Genomic DNA, 16,531 nt, shown 5'->3' with positions numbered 1-16,531 from the left:
GTCTGATTCGTCACAGCAAATGCCAGATTGTGTCTCGCCGCTATCAAGACGACGATAAGCTTAGCTTGTTGTGTGGTCACAAATGTCTGTATCGCATATACATGCCACCCTGTATTTCTTTAATAAAATCTTGTTTAAACCAAGACGACGATGAAAACAAGAGGCGAAGCCTTCAAGGCTCAGGTAAGAAATCGACAAACAGTAACACAAACTCAATCACTCAGTCACACATACACACACACAGTAAGCATAGCGGTGACACGGTGCAAGAGTGCGAGACACTAGATCTAGATCTGTCTGTCTGTAGCCTACTTACGGGGACACGACTGCCAGATGGCCAGATCGACACTGCGCTTTCGACAGCGCTTCCTCGCGCAGACACTGGAAACACGCTGTGCAGATTAACCTGTAGGAAATCTCTTTTGGTATCTTCCTTATCTATTTTTCTGGAGCTACGAAACCGAACAATGTGAAGTCGTCTTCTCCGAATCGGCGAACTGCAGCTCGGTGATAACTGTATCTATACCACAATCCTTCACGCGATCTGACCTAACCTTGACCCCTGACCTGGTCTACATACCACACACGACACAAACCAGTCACCTGTTTTTACCCCCCCCCCCCAAAAAAAAACAAGAAGGGCAAAGCCCATACGACTCACATGCTTGACCTCAAATAACTAAACCTAGCAATGACATCATACACTAAGAACTGCTTTAAACATTTTTCCTACCCAAGGTCAAGGTCATCCAAGGTCATGCAACACAAAGCTGTTAATTCAAGACATAGGAAGTACAATGGTGCTTATTGGCCCTTTCTACCATGAGATATGGTCACTTTTAGTGGTTCACTACCTTATTTTGGTCACATTTCATAAGGGTCAAAGTGACCTTGACCTTGATCATATGTGACCAAATGTGTCTCATGATGAAAGCATAACATGTGCCCCACATAATGTTTAAGTTTGAAACAGTTATCTTCCATAGTTCAGGGTCAAGGTCACTTCAAAATATGTATACAATCCAACTTTGAAGAGCTCCTGTGACCTTGACCTTGAAGCAAGGTAAACCAAACTGGTATCAAAAGATGGGGCTTACTTTGCCCTATATATCATATATAGGTGAGGTATTCAATCTCAAAAACTTCAGAGAAAATGGGGAAAATGTGAAAAATAGTTGGTTTTTAGACAACATTTATGGCCCCTGCGACCTTGACCTTGAAGCAAGGTCAAGATGCTATGTATGTTTTTTGGGGACTTGTCATCATACACCATCTTGCCAAATTTGGTACTGATAGACTGAATAGTATCCAAGAAATATCCAACGTTAAAGTTTTCCGGACGGACGGACGGACGGACGACTCGGGTGAGTACATAGACTCACTTTTGCTTCGCATGTGAGTCAAAAACACACCCACCACCCGTTTTCTTTGGATACACACTTTAACTACATACGTGCCGACGAAATGTTGATCATTGCTTCAATACTTTGAAGCTGTTGCTTGAATAATAACCAGGTAAAATTAGTATTTCGGTGTTCAGTCAAATGTTAAAGTTTCTACCACAGACATACATACATACATACGCACGCACGCACAGACAGACAAAAGTTAGCATCGCATAGGCTACACTTACGTGAGCCAAAAACCAGTGCTGCCTCTATCTGACGTCATATTTTTGGAATTATATGACGTCATGTTTGCATTCTTCTGTTATTTGATTCTTTGTATTCTTTACTTCTTTCTTATACAGCACAGCTGTGTTCAAAACACTCGAACAGTTCTTTTCTGCAACTTCTACCGAGCAAGTGATTCGCATCATCCGTGAAAGGCTATACGCATCCTATATCGGAGAACGAGAATCAAAATTATAGAAAAAGTCCCCCAAAAAAGTTGCGCGAAAGACACCAGGGGCAGTATTTTTCACCTCTTTTCAAACGATCATACCTTTTGAGCACATGAAAGAATGTTTTTGAAACTTGGCACACATGTAATGGCACCATTCTTTGCAAAGTATACAAAGTTGCGTGCATGTTACATTTGTTTCTTAGACGTTACAAACGTTTCCAAATTTTTAACGGAAAACCGTTACAATGTCCATTCTTGGGTTCTGTTTGACCTAAGTACTGGAACATATCCAGATGAGAGTTTTTGTCATCGCTCTGTGAAATTTGGAGAGGCTGCTATTTGTAGTTTTAGATTTATTGCATATCAACTGCGGCTACCCAACAAAAACACCATAAAAACCCTGGATTTTTTTGCTGTTTTTCAGGATTGTTGTCGCTTTCCTTTACACGTTGGATCAGCCTGACTGCGCGGCGGATTTGAACGAAATTTGTATGACTTGTCAGGTAAGACACCAAATAAACCTTTTGGTGTAAAAAATGCAAAATATTATTCAACCGTTTCGACAGTTGAAGGTGAATCATGCCGTCAAAAAACGCCTTTTTAGGGTATGCGTGGTCACGGAAATGTGACGTCATACCCAAATATTGCTCAGATTCAAGAAACACATTTTTAAGCAGAAGAAAGACTGATCTTCAAATACTCGTATATTTCTGACCCAAAAATTGCTGTTTAACATCTGGGATACCACTGAAAAAATATCCTTAACTTTTTGGGCTCAGTGTATAAGTGTCCTCTGTGTTACGTCTATAGATACACAAAAGACAAACCTTTCAGTCTAGTACGTAACAGACAAGAACATATACAACAACACATACCAAAATAACAGATTATCAAAGTGACTTACGTGTAACTTCCAGTCGAGAATTCTGGTTCTCCAATTGAAGCGATATATCTAACACTCTTAAAGAAAAAATGAAATGTTCGTTCTTTCTTTCTTTCTTTCTTTATTTGGTGTTTAACGTCGTTTTCAACCACGAAGGTTATATCGCGACGGGGAAAGGGGGGGAGATGGGATAGAGCGACTTGTTAATTGTTTCTTGTTCACAAGAGCACTAATAAAAAAATTGCTCCAGGGGCTTGCAACGTAGTACAATATATTACCTTACTGGGAGAATGCAAGTTTCCAGTACAAAGGACTTAACATTTCTTACATTCTGCTTGACTAAAATCTTTACAAACATTGACTATAAGAAACACTTAACAAGGGTAAAAGGAGAAACAGAATCCGTTAGTCGCCTCTTACGACATGCTGGGGAGCATCGGGTAAATTCTTCCCCCTAACCCGCGGGGGGTAAATGTTCGTTCAAATTAGGTTCTTGTATAGAATGGATTGGACTTACATCAGCTTCCTCGTTCTACTTCTTTTTCAAAGTATTCAACAGAATAATTATTTAATCTTGAAGTTTTATGACCTTGATAATCGGGATGGTTTGGAAAAAATCAGACGTTCGTGGCTTACTCAAAATGGGACTAGACCCATAAAGATAAGTTTTTGTTTTTGTAAACGAACCCCTTTACAACCGGCAATTGTGAGCAAGAAACATTAAGGACATATTTGCAATCGTTAACAATTCGCAGTAAACACGCTGCCATGCTGAAACACTTCAATCCTCCGTTTCACCACAATGGTTTCCCACACAGAATCTGATTGAGGCTAAAGCTGCAATACAGGTGGGGGTTGGGGTGGTATAAAGCACTATAAATAGACAAGAAGGGCAAAGCCCATATGACTCACATGCTTGACTTTGACCTTTACATGACCTTGACCTTCAGGGTCAAGGTCAAATAACTAAACCTAGCAATGACATCATACACTAAGAACTGCTTTACACATTTTTCCTACCAAAATACATGTGACCTTGACCCAAGGTCAAGGTCATCCAAGGTCATCCAACACAAAGCTGTTAATTCAAGACATAGGAAGTACAATGGTGCTTATTGGCTCTTTCTACCATGAGATATGGTCACTTTTAGTGGTTCACTACCTTATTTTGGTCACATTTCATAAGGGTCAAAGTGACCTTGACCTTGATCATATGTGACCAAATGTGTCTCATGATGAAAGCATAACATGTGCCCCACATAATTTTTAAGTTTGAAACAGTTATCTTCCATAGTTCAGGGTCAAGGTCACTTCAAAATATGTATACAATCCAACTTTGAAGAGCTCCTGTGACCTTGACCTTGAAGCAAGGTAAACCAAACTGGTATCAAAAGATGGGGCTTACTTTGCCCTATATATCATATATAGGTGAGGTATTCAATCTCAAAAACGTCAGAGAAAATGTGAAAAATGTGAAAAATAGCTGTTTTTTAGACAACATTTATGGCCCCTGCGACCTTGACCTTGAAGCAAGGTCAAGATGCTATGTATGTTTTTTGGGGCCTTGTCATCATACACCATCTTGCCAAATTTGGTACTGATAGACTGAATAGTGTCCAAGAAATATCTAACGTTAAAGTTTTCCGGACGGACGGATGTCCGGACGGACGGATGTCCGGACGGACGGACGACTCGGGTGAGTATATAGACTCACTTTTGCTTCGCATGCGAGTCAAAAAGGATACAGTACTGACAGCACGTAGTTCCCCACGATGACCAGTTGAAGCCCGCACGGGATGACGGGAGCGAGTACCACAAGCGGCATCTTGGCGATTGCACTGTCAATACACACAAACACAAAGACATGGAAGCTAGAAACACACCAGTGAGGAGTAATGCAATTTATACGGATACGGATATACTATCAAACGCACGTGCGCATGCACATGCATAAACACGAACACACACGCAGAGGCACACACACACACACACACACACACACACTTAAACACACACACAGACAGACAGACAGACAGACACACACACACACACACACACACACACACACATATATAAACACACATTCACATATGGCAAGTGCGCGCAACACTCCTTCTCAGTTTGTGTGTTGGTGTATTTCTCTACAATATCACACTCACTCTCACTCTGACACTCACACAGACACACACACAGACACACACAGACACACACACACACACACACACACACACACACACACACACACACACACACAGACACACACACAGACACACGCCCACACACATATCATGTGGGCGCAACATTCCTTTTCAGTTTGTCTGTCGGTGTATATCTCACACACACACACACACACACACACACACACACACACACACACACACACACACACACACACACACACACACACACACACACACACACATACACTCAAATACAATTAATAATTAAAATACAATCATCACTATTCACAACACACACGCACAGGCGGACACACACACACACACACACACACACACACACACACACGCACGCACGCACGCACGCACACACACACATACGCACGCACGCACGTACGCACACACACACACACACACACACACACACACACACACCAAACTCTCAAACTCACGTGCAGGCCTCCGAAATAAGCTCACAGGCGATATGGATCTTTTTCCCCAAAAACACCAGTACCAAGATCAGCAAAACTAATACCGTAGCAGAGGAACAACCTGAAAAAGAACACAAGAAAAGACGGGATACGATTACATTTGCAAATACAAATATAAATTCGTGCGTCGGATTAATTTCACAAGGGTAAACTTTGCTTGCCAAGAACCTCTCCTTGAAACCGTTAAACGACGGAAGTTGGCGTGATTCGGCCACGTCACGAGGCTTGACACTCTCTCCGAACCCGTTCTACAAGGCACCTTCATAGGGGGACTAAGACTCGGGAGACAACGAAAGAGCTGTCCCGACAACGTTCAAGAATGGACACAGATGAGCTTCCCTGACCTCCTGTCGACGGCCCCATACAGGACAGTCTGGAGAAGGCTTTCTTCCCCTTCTGTCCTGACGTCCGACGACTGTGACAAAGGACTGACGAAACACTCTTTGTGATGTAGAAAAGATGATGATGATGAAGAAGAGGTTGATGATGATGACATAATGATACGAGGACGGAGTTGATGATGATGATGTTGTTTTGGTCGTTTGGAGTGTCTCTCAGGGAGCTCCTGCAGCACGCAGTAATAATAATAATAATAAAGTGTATTTATATTGCGCCTATCCCTTACAAAAAACAAAAATATTTGGCTCTAAGCGCATTACAACATGTGTAGGGACTTGGTACAATCAAGTCTGACAAATACAATAACACAATATACAGTATTGATGTTATGATCGTAACAAGGAGAAGCACATAATATGGATGCCGATGATGGTGATGGTGAAGATAATGAGGAGGAGGACGACGACGATGACGATGCTGCTGCTGCTATGATGATGATGATGATGATGATGATGATGACGATGACGATGACGATGATGATGATGATGATGATGATGATGATGATGATGATGAAACTTGATTTAACATTATAGTAGAACTTAACCGCACAGTCTTCTCGTGAAAACAGTTCTGCTCATCACCTCAGATCTGCTCAGGCTTTTTACATAGGAGAAGATGGTGGCTATTTCAAACAAATCATTCATAAAAATGCACACACAAAAATTACCCGGTAAGCTGTTGATTTTCTATGTGTGTCCAAGTGCCTATAAATATCAGCCTTTTAAATCGATATTCCATTTCGAAGAGACAGAATGATATTAAGTGCTCGCTTTAAATCCCTAACACTGTAATGTCTAACACTGTAATGTCCTTACTTATTCGACTTATTTGAGATAACCTGCACAATGAAAGACGCTGGTTCCGTATCACTGGCACTAACTATGTATACCGTCTTGTGAGTTTGTGCATTTGTTTTCCTATGTTATGTAATGTCGTTCTAGTACACGCGCGAACTGAGGGCAAAGTATACACAGCTCTATCGAAAGCAAAAACATAATCAGTCTACTTACCAAAACCCAGCCAGATGTACTTTCCAACGCTGTATTCCTCTGACTGTTTCATAAAGGCGTCAGGTAATCCCAACTTGCTTGACCTCTTGTTCACTTTCATCGCGTAATATTCACGGTAACTGATAAATGCCGCTGAAGAAAAATCAACATAAGCGACATTGATCTAACGGTCAGTCTAGTGGGCACAGTTTCGGGCTAGGGTACAAGACAACACAATGCCAAACAAGGCAAGGCAAGACCCAGACCAGACCAGACGAAACTGGCAAATGCTTGTTAAAGGCAAGTCAAGGCAAGGTAAGATCGGGTTAGACAGACCAGACAGACTTATGCCACAGCGCTATAAAACAAATGACAAGTGCGGATATTTTGGACAAGAAGACAAAACAAGAGAAGACAAGGCAGTCTCAGGTCACAACCATATGGTACAGTGATAAGTAAGGACATCTGAGGGCAGGGAGACGAGACAGTCTCAGGCCACAGCCCCATGGTACAGTGATAAGTAAGGACATCTGAGGGCAGGGAGACAAGACAGTCTCAGGCCACAGCCCCATGGTACAGTGATAAGTAAGGACATCTGAGGGCAGGGAGACAAGACAGTCTCAGGCCACAGCCCCATGGTACAGTGATAAGTAAGGACATCTGAGGGCAGGGAGACGAGACAGTCTCAGGCCACAGCCCCATGGTACAGTGATAAGTAAGGACATCTGAGGGCAGGGAGACAAGACAGTCTCAGGCCACAGCCCCATGGTACAGTGATAAGTAAGGACATCTGAGGGCAGGGAGACGAGACAGTCTCAGGCCACAGCCCCATGGTACAGTGATAAGTAAGGACATCTGAGGGCAGGGAGACGAGACAGTCTCAGGCCACAGCCCCATGGTACAGTGATAAGTAAGGACATCTGAGGGCAGGGAGACGAGACAGTCTCAGGCCACAGCCCCATGGTACAGTGATAAGTAAGGACATCTGAGGGCAGGGAGACGAGACAGTCTCAGGCCACAGCCCCATGGTACAGTGATAAGTAAGGACATCTGAGGGCAGGGAGACGAGACAGTCTCAGGCCACAGCCCCATGGTACAGTGATAAGTAAGGACATCTGAGGGCAGGGAGACGAGACAGTCTCAGGCCACAGCCCCATGGTACAGTGATAAGTAAGGACATCTGAGGGCAGGGAGACGAGACAGTCTCAGGCCACAGCCCCATGGTACAGTGATAAGTAAGGACATCTGAGGGCAGGGAGACGAGACAGTCTCAGGCCACAGCCCCTTGGTACAGTGATAAGTAAGGACATCTGAGGGCAGGGAGACGAGACAGTCTCAGGCCACAGCCCCTTGGTACAGTGATAAGTAAGGACATCTGAGGGCAGGGAGACGAGACAGTCTCAGGCCACAGCCCCTTGGTACAGTGATAAGTAAGGACATCTGAGGGCAGGGAGACGAGACAGTCTCAGACCACAGCCCCATGGTACAGTGATAAGTAAGGACATCTGAGGGCAGGGAGACGAGACAGTCTCAGGCCACAGCCCCATGGTACAGTGATAAGTAAGGACATCTGAGAGCAGGGAGACGAGACAATCTCAGGCCACAGCCCCATGGTACAGTGATAAGTAAGGACATCTGAGGGCAGGGAGACGAGACAGTCTCAGCCCCATGGTACAGTGATAAGTAAGGACATCTGAGGGCAGGGAGACGAGACAGTCTCAGGCCACAGCCCCTTGGTACAGTGATAAGTAAGGACATCTGAGGGCAGGGAGACGAGACAGTCTCAGGCCACAGCCCCTTGGTACAGTGATAAGTAAGGACATCTGAGGGCAGGTAGACGAGACAGTCTCAGCCCCATGGTACAGTGATAAGTAAGGACATCTGAGGGCAGGGAGACGAGACAGTCTCAGGCCACAGCCCCATGGTACAGTGATAAGTAAGAACATCTGAGACCAGGGAGACAAGACAAGACAGTCTCAGGCCACACCCCATGGGATAGTAATGAGTAAGGGCATCTGAGGGCAGGGAGACAAGACAATCTTAGGCCACAGCCCCATGGAATAGTGATAGGTAAGGACACATCTGAGGGCAGGGAAACAAGACAAGACAATCGCAGGCCACAGCCCCACGGAATAATGATAAGTTAGGACATCTGAGGGCAGGGAAACAAGACAAGACAGTCCCAGGCCATAGCCCCATGGAATAACGATAAGTTAGGACATCTGATGGCAGGGAGACAAGACAAGACAGTCTTAGGCCACAGCCCCATGGAATAATGATAACTTAGGACATCTGAAGGCAGGGAAACAAGACAAGACAGTCCCAGGCCATAGCCCCATGAAATAACGATAAGTTAGGACATCTGATGGCAGGGAGACAAGACAAGACAGTCCCAGGCCATAGCCCCATGGAATAACGATAAGTTAGGACATCTGATGGCAGGGAGACAAGACAAGACAGTCCCAGGCCATAGCCCCATGGAATAACGATAAGTTAGGACATCTCAGGGCACGGAGACAAGACAAGACAGTCCCAGGCCATAGCCCCATGAGCTATAGTGATAAGTAAAGACATCTGAGGGTAGATTTTTTTTTTTTTCATTTTCATTACTTTATTGTCCCATCGCTGGGAAATTCGGGTCGCTTCCTCCAAGTGGAAAGCTAGCAGCAACGGAGTCGCGCTACCCAGGTGTCTGCGTGTTTAGGTGTATTCAGCCACCTGCACTTATGGCAGAATGACCAAGGTCTTTTACGTGCCATTGTGATGACACGGGGGTGGGACATGGCTTCCGTCTCTGGGTCTGCACATAAAGTTGACCCGTGTCCGTCCCGGCCCGAATTCGATCCTGCGACCTTCCGATCACAAGTCCAGTGCTCTACCAACTGAGCTACCGGGCCCCCTGTGTCATGCTATAGCCCCAAGGAATAGTGATAAGTGTGGACATAGGGAAGCAGCGAGACAAGACAAGACAAGACAAGACAAGACAGTCTAAAGGTCACAGCCCCGTGGAATAGTGATACATGTTGACATTTTCGTGCAAGCAAACAAGAACAGAAATGACATAACAAGACAAGACAGGACTTTCAACTGTGTTAGACTACATAAACAGGCCCAGAGAGAGGGAAATAGAGAGAGATACAGAGACAGAGAGAGACAAAGAGAGAGAGAGAGAGAGAGAGAGAGAGAGAGAGAGAGGGAGAGAGAGAGAGAGAGAGAGAGAGAGAGAGAGAGAGAGAAAAAAACCCAGAGAGACTCAGAGAGATATATATATATATATATATATGTCGTGCCAAATTCACGGAATTGCCGAATTCGCGGAATCGGCAACATTTTTGCCCATTTGTCGTGCCGAATTCACGTAATTGCCGATTCCGCGTAATGGGCAACATTTTTGCCCATTTTGCGTAATCGGCAAAACGCTGCCCAATACGTGAAATCGGCAGCCACTTTTTGGTTTTAAAGTTCTCATATGCCTGGGATATCATCACACTTAGACAACTAGTACTCCAATGGATAGATATCGCAATAATCGATAAGTTATGGCAAGTTATTGCAGAAAGTGTAGTTGTGCATTTCCGGAGTTATGCCGCTCGACACAGACCAACATAGACCATACAAAACATAGTAGGGGGGTAAAGCAATGTTAATGCAATGCTCTGGTGACACAAAAAGTAACAGACTGGCTGTCGCTTGTGCGAAATGGGCAAATTTTAGAAGCCTTACCGCATTTTCGGCAAAACGCTGCCGATTTCGCGTAATGGGCAGGTGTTTCTGTCTCTGTGTTGTCAACTGCGAGTATTACTGACCTCAGTGTTGCTGTGTTCTGCACGCTTTTTACATTTAGTCAAGTTTTAACATCAGTAGAGGGGGAATCGAGACGAGGGTCGTGGTGTATGTATGTGTGTGTGTGTGTGTGTGTGTGTGTGTGTGTGTGTGTGTGTGTGTGTGTGTGTGTGTGTGTGTGTGTGTGTGTGTGTGTGTGTGTAGAGCGATTCAGAGTAAACTACTGGACCGATCTTTATGAAATTTTACATGAGAGTTCCTGAGTATGATATCCTTAGATGGTTTTTTTCATTTTTTGGATTAATACTTATGCCGGTGTTCGGTCTATACTTATAGCCCCGGCACGGACCGCATCGAAAGCGCCGTCCGGCGAGAATAAAAATCGCTTGAATACGGCCAGAAACACGGAATCTGTGTTTCTTACACATGCTTTACCCTACGTTATTTAAACAAATACATAACCAATCCTAACAAACAATACATCAGATTAAAGCTACGACCTTTATCTTTCCGTTACAATAAATAACATTTCGTGAAAACTTATATTTATTTAGTAGGATACAAAACCAATGGTCCTAGTGAAGGCACTGAACCAACTTCAGTGCGGAAAATTACAAAACTCTCTAAACTGGAATAATGGACAAACTCATAAATCATACAGATAAAAAGAAGAACCCTAGACAAACATCATGATATGCGTTACTTGGGGGAAAATTATGCAGTGACTTAGTACGAAGCGGCAAAGTCCGAAAGTAAATGGAATCGGCTAAATTCCGGCGCGAGTATATCTGCATAAATTAGGAATCTTTGCAGAGAAACCAAGCATCACTCATTACAACCAAATCCTTATATAAACAAACTAAAATCATATGCAACATAGGTACGGGATATGTAATAGTGATACAAAAATGACAAAACAATGATTGAAAAGACAAAGATGAGTTTGTGAGAATCAATTTCTCTCGACGATACATGAAAACCGGTCACGGTCAAAGTGACGCTTTGGTCAGTTCGAAGCATTATCGTAAATAAAACAATAATATGCAGCCATCCAGCCTAATCAGTGACTTCTATGCCAACCTAAGTATAATTAAGACAATATCAAAGAAAAAGGGGACTTTGAAAGATAGAAGTTAGGTAGATATATAAAGAAAGGTATTTTTATTAGAATTTGCGCCGGCAAGGTGCGCGCGCATCATCGTATCGTCTGCTATGGGGTGGGTGATCCCGTTTGTACACAAGGCTGTTTCGCTATGCGATGATTAGAGTGTTTAGGGTGGCGAAGTGCACTTGGCTACATATGATTAAAATAAAATGTCCGAAATCGATTTAAAAACAATTTCATCTTATTCCTTGTCGGTTCCTGATTCCTGATTCCAAAAACATATAGATATGATATGTTTGGATTAAAAACACGCTCAGAAAGTTAAAACGAAGAGAGGTACAGAAAAGCGTGCTATCCTTCTCAGCGAGTATGCGGTCTTAGTGAAAACCAGAGAGAGAGAGAGACATAGAGAATGAGAGAGAGAGAGAGAGAGAGAGAGAGAGAGAGAGAGAGAGAGAGAGAGACACAGAGAGAGAGAGAGAGAGAGAGAGAGACAGACAGACAGACAAACAAACAGACAGACAGTTAGGTCAACTTTACTGGAAATGAAGACGCAGGCCAGGCCGGCGAAGCTGAACCACACAATTGGCTCCACCAGCCATTTCAGGAGAAAAATCCACACGAGGGACACCACAAACACAATCGCCAGGCCCCTGAAATGACGACATCACGGTGTTCATCATCGCGGGTACTTTGGTGTCCGGTGATGTCAGAACCAGTGTGGCACTAGCACCCACACAACGGTCATGATGATTAGCAACAACGACATTGCAACCGCTTTTACCAATAATCTGCAATCGCCTTCTCCAGTTCTCATTAGCAGCGGAAGCAGGAACATCATCATCACCAGCCAACATAATCCTATTCCAAACCGCATCATCATCAATCATCATCATCATCAGCAGCAGCAGCGTCATCATCATCATCATCATCATCATCATCATCATCATCATCATCATCATCATCATCATCATCATCATCATCATCATCATCATCATCGTCGTCGTCGTCGTCGTCGTCGTCGTCATCATCATCATCTGAAGCAGCAGTAGCAGCAGCAACATCGTCATCATCGTCCTGTTACACCTCCTCCTTTTGTATTACGACTCATACCACATCAGACTCATCATCATTGCCGCCGCCCTCGTCGTCGTCTTTGTTGTCGTCATGCTTAATGTTGTACATCAGCAATCATTTGGCGATCACCAATGATTTGAGTGAGCATAGACATATGCAGACAGCACTTGTACTTACGCTATAATGTTTGGCCAGGAGAAGGCAAAGTCCCTGAAAAGTATCTCAGCGTATCCATGCAAATTGAAGAGTTCTGCCAGCAGCCTGTGCACAGATGGAACATGGTATTCCAATTATTACACAAAGTCAGCCTTTATTTAACTACACGAGTATTTCTAAGGCGTTCTCCTGTATATATACCGAGCAACAAAAGAAACGCGAAAATATTCTGCATATTTTTATTGAAAAAAACTCAAACAATTTGAGAGTTAGGATTATCAAACCACAAACGTGTTATGCATGCATGTGTAACGAAGCTGTTGTGTAATTATTTCCAGGCTGCGACTGTCTCAACACACGAGACAAGCAGGTTTCACGTAAAACACATGATGCGCGCCTGTAGCACGTGCAAGCGTAGCAGAAGAAAACTGATGTGTGATATGATATGATATGTGCTCACTGATGCATTAGCAGTCAAAAGAGACTTTGGCACCCTTGCTGTCAGTCTGACTTTTTAAACGGCCAGAATGTCAAGACTGATTGACACCAGCAAAACGCCAGAGAGCAGCGGGTCGACTTAAAGCTGGGGTAGACACAGAAGCGGTGGCAGATGCTTTAAACGTTCACATGTCAACAGTCTATCACCTTCAGCAATGTTTTGCTGACACTGGAAGCACTGTAGTAACGCAACGCAGTGGAATACCTCGCGGTACCTCAATAAGACAAGATCGCCAGATCCTGCGACAACGTCTTCGAGATCGATTCCATACAACCACTCACATTGCCGGGAGCATCATTGGGAACCACCAGAGTCCAACCAGTGGCCAGACAGCGCGATTAAGACCGACTAAGCGAGACCTCAAACACTGTTGTCCAGCTAGAGGAAAAGTCCTTCTTTGAAGACATGGCGTGGAGTGCCAGCAATTGACCCAGAATCACAAAGCTGGAACTGGTGGCAAAAACGAAACACTTTGTTTTCACTGATATGATGACCCTTGCTGCATTAATCATGTGAATAAGCTAGTGAGAGTGTGGAGAAGAAGAGGTGAGTGTTATGTTGATGGCTGCATCATGGAACACAATGCGCAGGGTGGACCAAACGTGATGGTGCGGGGTGTAATTGGCCTCAAACCAAACTTTTGGACCTGTGTTTTTCCTTATTCTTGGCCCTGGTCGGAAAATGGTATCAACTAACGCATCCAGTGTGTTCACCGGTGGGGGTCCTAAGCCATAATGACCTTCTAGCGAGGCTTGCGTTGCCCAGGACAACAAAAGACGATGCCATGCCAAAGTGCAGTGTTAGAAGAACATCTCACATTTATTTTGATTCCTTTCAATGTCAGGTTTTTTATTCATGCAATTTTCAAATGTAACTTAAACTTATTTCTGAAGAGAATTCGCGTTTCTTTTGTTGCTCGGTATCTATCTATCCATATCTATATACATAATGCGTGGGTGGGCAAAGTTAGTTGGCGGGACTCACTTTGCACCGTGTTCCAAATTGTCGTAAGTAACGTCTTCGCCGAAAGCTGTTTTCAAAGAGAAGTTCGATGCTACAAGCTTCTCGGCAGAGTCTTTAACTTCCAGGAATATGGACGGAATGCATCGCTTGAGCACTGCAATCACACGAACAGATGTGCGTTATATAATTTGATAAATAATGTACAAACACGTAGCTAGATGTACTCAATATTCAAATACACCTCCCCCCACCCCCCCACACACACGCGCGCAGTCATAGACACAGACACTTAGACAGACAGACAGACAGACAGACAGACAGACAGACAGACAGACAGACAGACACACACACACACACACACACACACATATGATCAAAAACACACACGCTCAGCTGGCATACTAGCATCTCACGTTTTGTTAGACACAAATGCACGCACAGAAACCAACGTGTTTTTGATCACCTGTGGCGAACCTAAGATCTCGCGAGACTTTATTTTCAGCTATGTCGCAGACGACACAAAACATTGAATAGTTACTGAGGGAACGAGTCGGAACATTGGCGAAAGATAATCATCTGACCATATTGGTTTTATTGTTAGGTACTGTCGCGCATGAGCAATACGAAACTAGGTAAATTCAATTTTACTCTCCGCCAAAAATATGCTATGTTTAGTTACGTCCGTTGAACATGAAAATAAGGTTTACGGAAAGAATCGTTTTTCAGAAACAAAAGTGTCGTTTTGCTTCGGTTTCAACTGTCCATAACACTGCATGGTTATCTACGACTACAAAGCTAAAAAAAAAATAGATACCTTGCAGCAGCTTCATAGGACTCGGGACACTGAAGTTGAGCCCGTTTTGTTCGGTGTTGGGAAGTAACACTTACATTGAAAGTCAATGTCTCAGATTAAAGGCACAGTAAGCCTCCCGTAAACCATCACTGAGCTCCCCGAGCCTCTACATACAGTGCAAGCATACTTCCATTTGAACGCTCACCGAACGGGAACATCCTGGCTGCTTTCTGTCGAGAGTGAGACATTTTCAAAGAATTTATTTTCGTGGACTATCCGAACGGACTATCAGGCGCCTCCTTTTGACGCTAGACCTAACTTTTAAAATCTAAATAATAAATTGACAGCTTGTTACAAACACATTCTTAGATCATAAAAGAATTCTTTTTCCACCAAGACAAGATCAGTACAATTCGAAGTTTTGAAAGTTTGAAAAAAAGAAAAGCCCGGAAACGTTTCACGCAAAACGTCTTTTTCGTAGCAGACGACGGTTCTGCATAGCGCCAGTTCCTCTGAACGGTCATCCGCCACCGCTCTAGTTCGTATGACTTGCAGCCGTTTGTTTCGTTTTAGATTCAGAGGTACACAATAACGTGCTATTGCAGATAAGCTTACAGCGAGTCGCATTGAAATCACAAACTGACGACTAAATTGTGAAAAAAAGGAAACTGGATCACACGGGTTCACGATGGCTCAGGGGTAAGATAAACCACGAAAAAATAAATTCTTTGAAAATTGCTCGCTCTTTACGGAGGGCACCTAGGGTGTTCTCAAGCGGTGAGTGTTTAAATAAAAGGGTGTTTGTACTGTGTGTAAAAGCCTGACAGTGTCTGTGATGGTTTACGGGAGGCTGACTGTGCCTTTAAAGCAGGCTGTAGTTATTCAAGCGTTAAGACAGAGAGCACCACGCAATTTTGTTGCAAATAATGCAGATTTATGCTGGATATCAATCATTCTGGCTTGATCTTAACTGGGGCATAAAACTCGATATTAAACAAGTGCATAATTATGCTAAATGAATTCGTATATCCCCAATTTGTTTCGTTGTATCTTACCAGGTGAACTCGGAACGTAGTAGGGTGCGCATTTCCCTTTCAAGACTAGAGTCGTCACTGAATCCTGCAAACAAGTCAGGTAATATTCGTAATCTGAGTTCTACTCCCACATGCAATGAAACTGTAATTTTTACATTTTTAACATTTATTTTCAATAAATCCTTATCAGGCGTGACATCATACAATTTTGTCAAGACCAAAAGTGAAAGAAAAGCAGCCGTTAACACTACAATCTATAGTATGCCTCTGACCGTCCATCCGTCCGTCTATCAATATGTCTGTCAGTCACACTTTTGATCGTTTACAACTACGGTGT

General features: G+C 43.7%; 1 protein-coding gene across 1 annotated transcript in view; it reads right to left on the bottom strand.

Moving 5' to 3' along the window:
- Nucleotides 1–16,531, bottom strand: part of LOC138981736 (choline transporter-like protein 2) — a gene marked incomplete at its 3' end in the record, with an annotated part of 35,941 nt that overhangs the window by 2,198 nt on the left and 17,212 nt on the right. The window contains 8 exon segments of the mRNA XM_070354811.1: nt 2,750–2,797; nt 4,474–4,566; nt 5,358–5,457; nt 6,806–6,937; nt 12,213–12,325; nt 12,927–13,010; nt 14,389–14,521; nt 16,216–16,279. Of these exon segments, the coding sequence (XP_070210912.1) occupies nt 2,750–2,797; nt 4,474–4,566; nt 5,358–5,457; nt 6,806–6,937; nt 12,213–12,325; nt 12,927–13,010; nt 14,389–14,521; nt 16,216–16,279 (767 nt within the window).

Source organism: Littorina saxatilis, linkage group LG12 (genome assembly GCF_037325665.1).
Source record: "Littorina saxatilis isolate snail1 linkage group LG12, US_GU_Lsax_2.0, whole genome shotgun sequence".
NCBI classification, from domain to species: domain Eukaryota; kingdom Metazoa; phylum Mollusca; class Gastropoda; order Littorinimorpha; family Littorinidae; genus Littorina; species Littorina saxatilis.
This window is presented reverse-complemented; position numbering and strand designations above follow the sequence as displayed.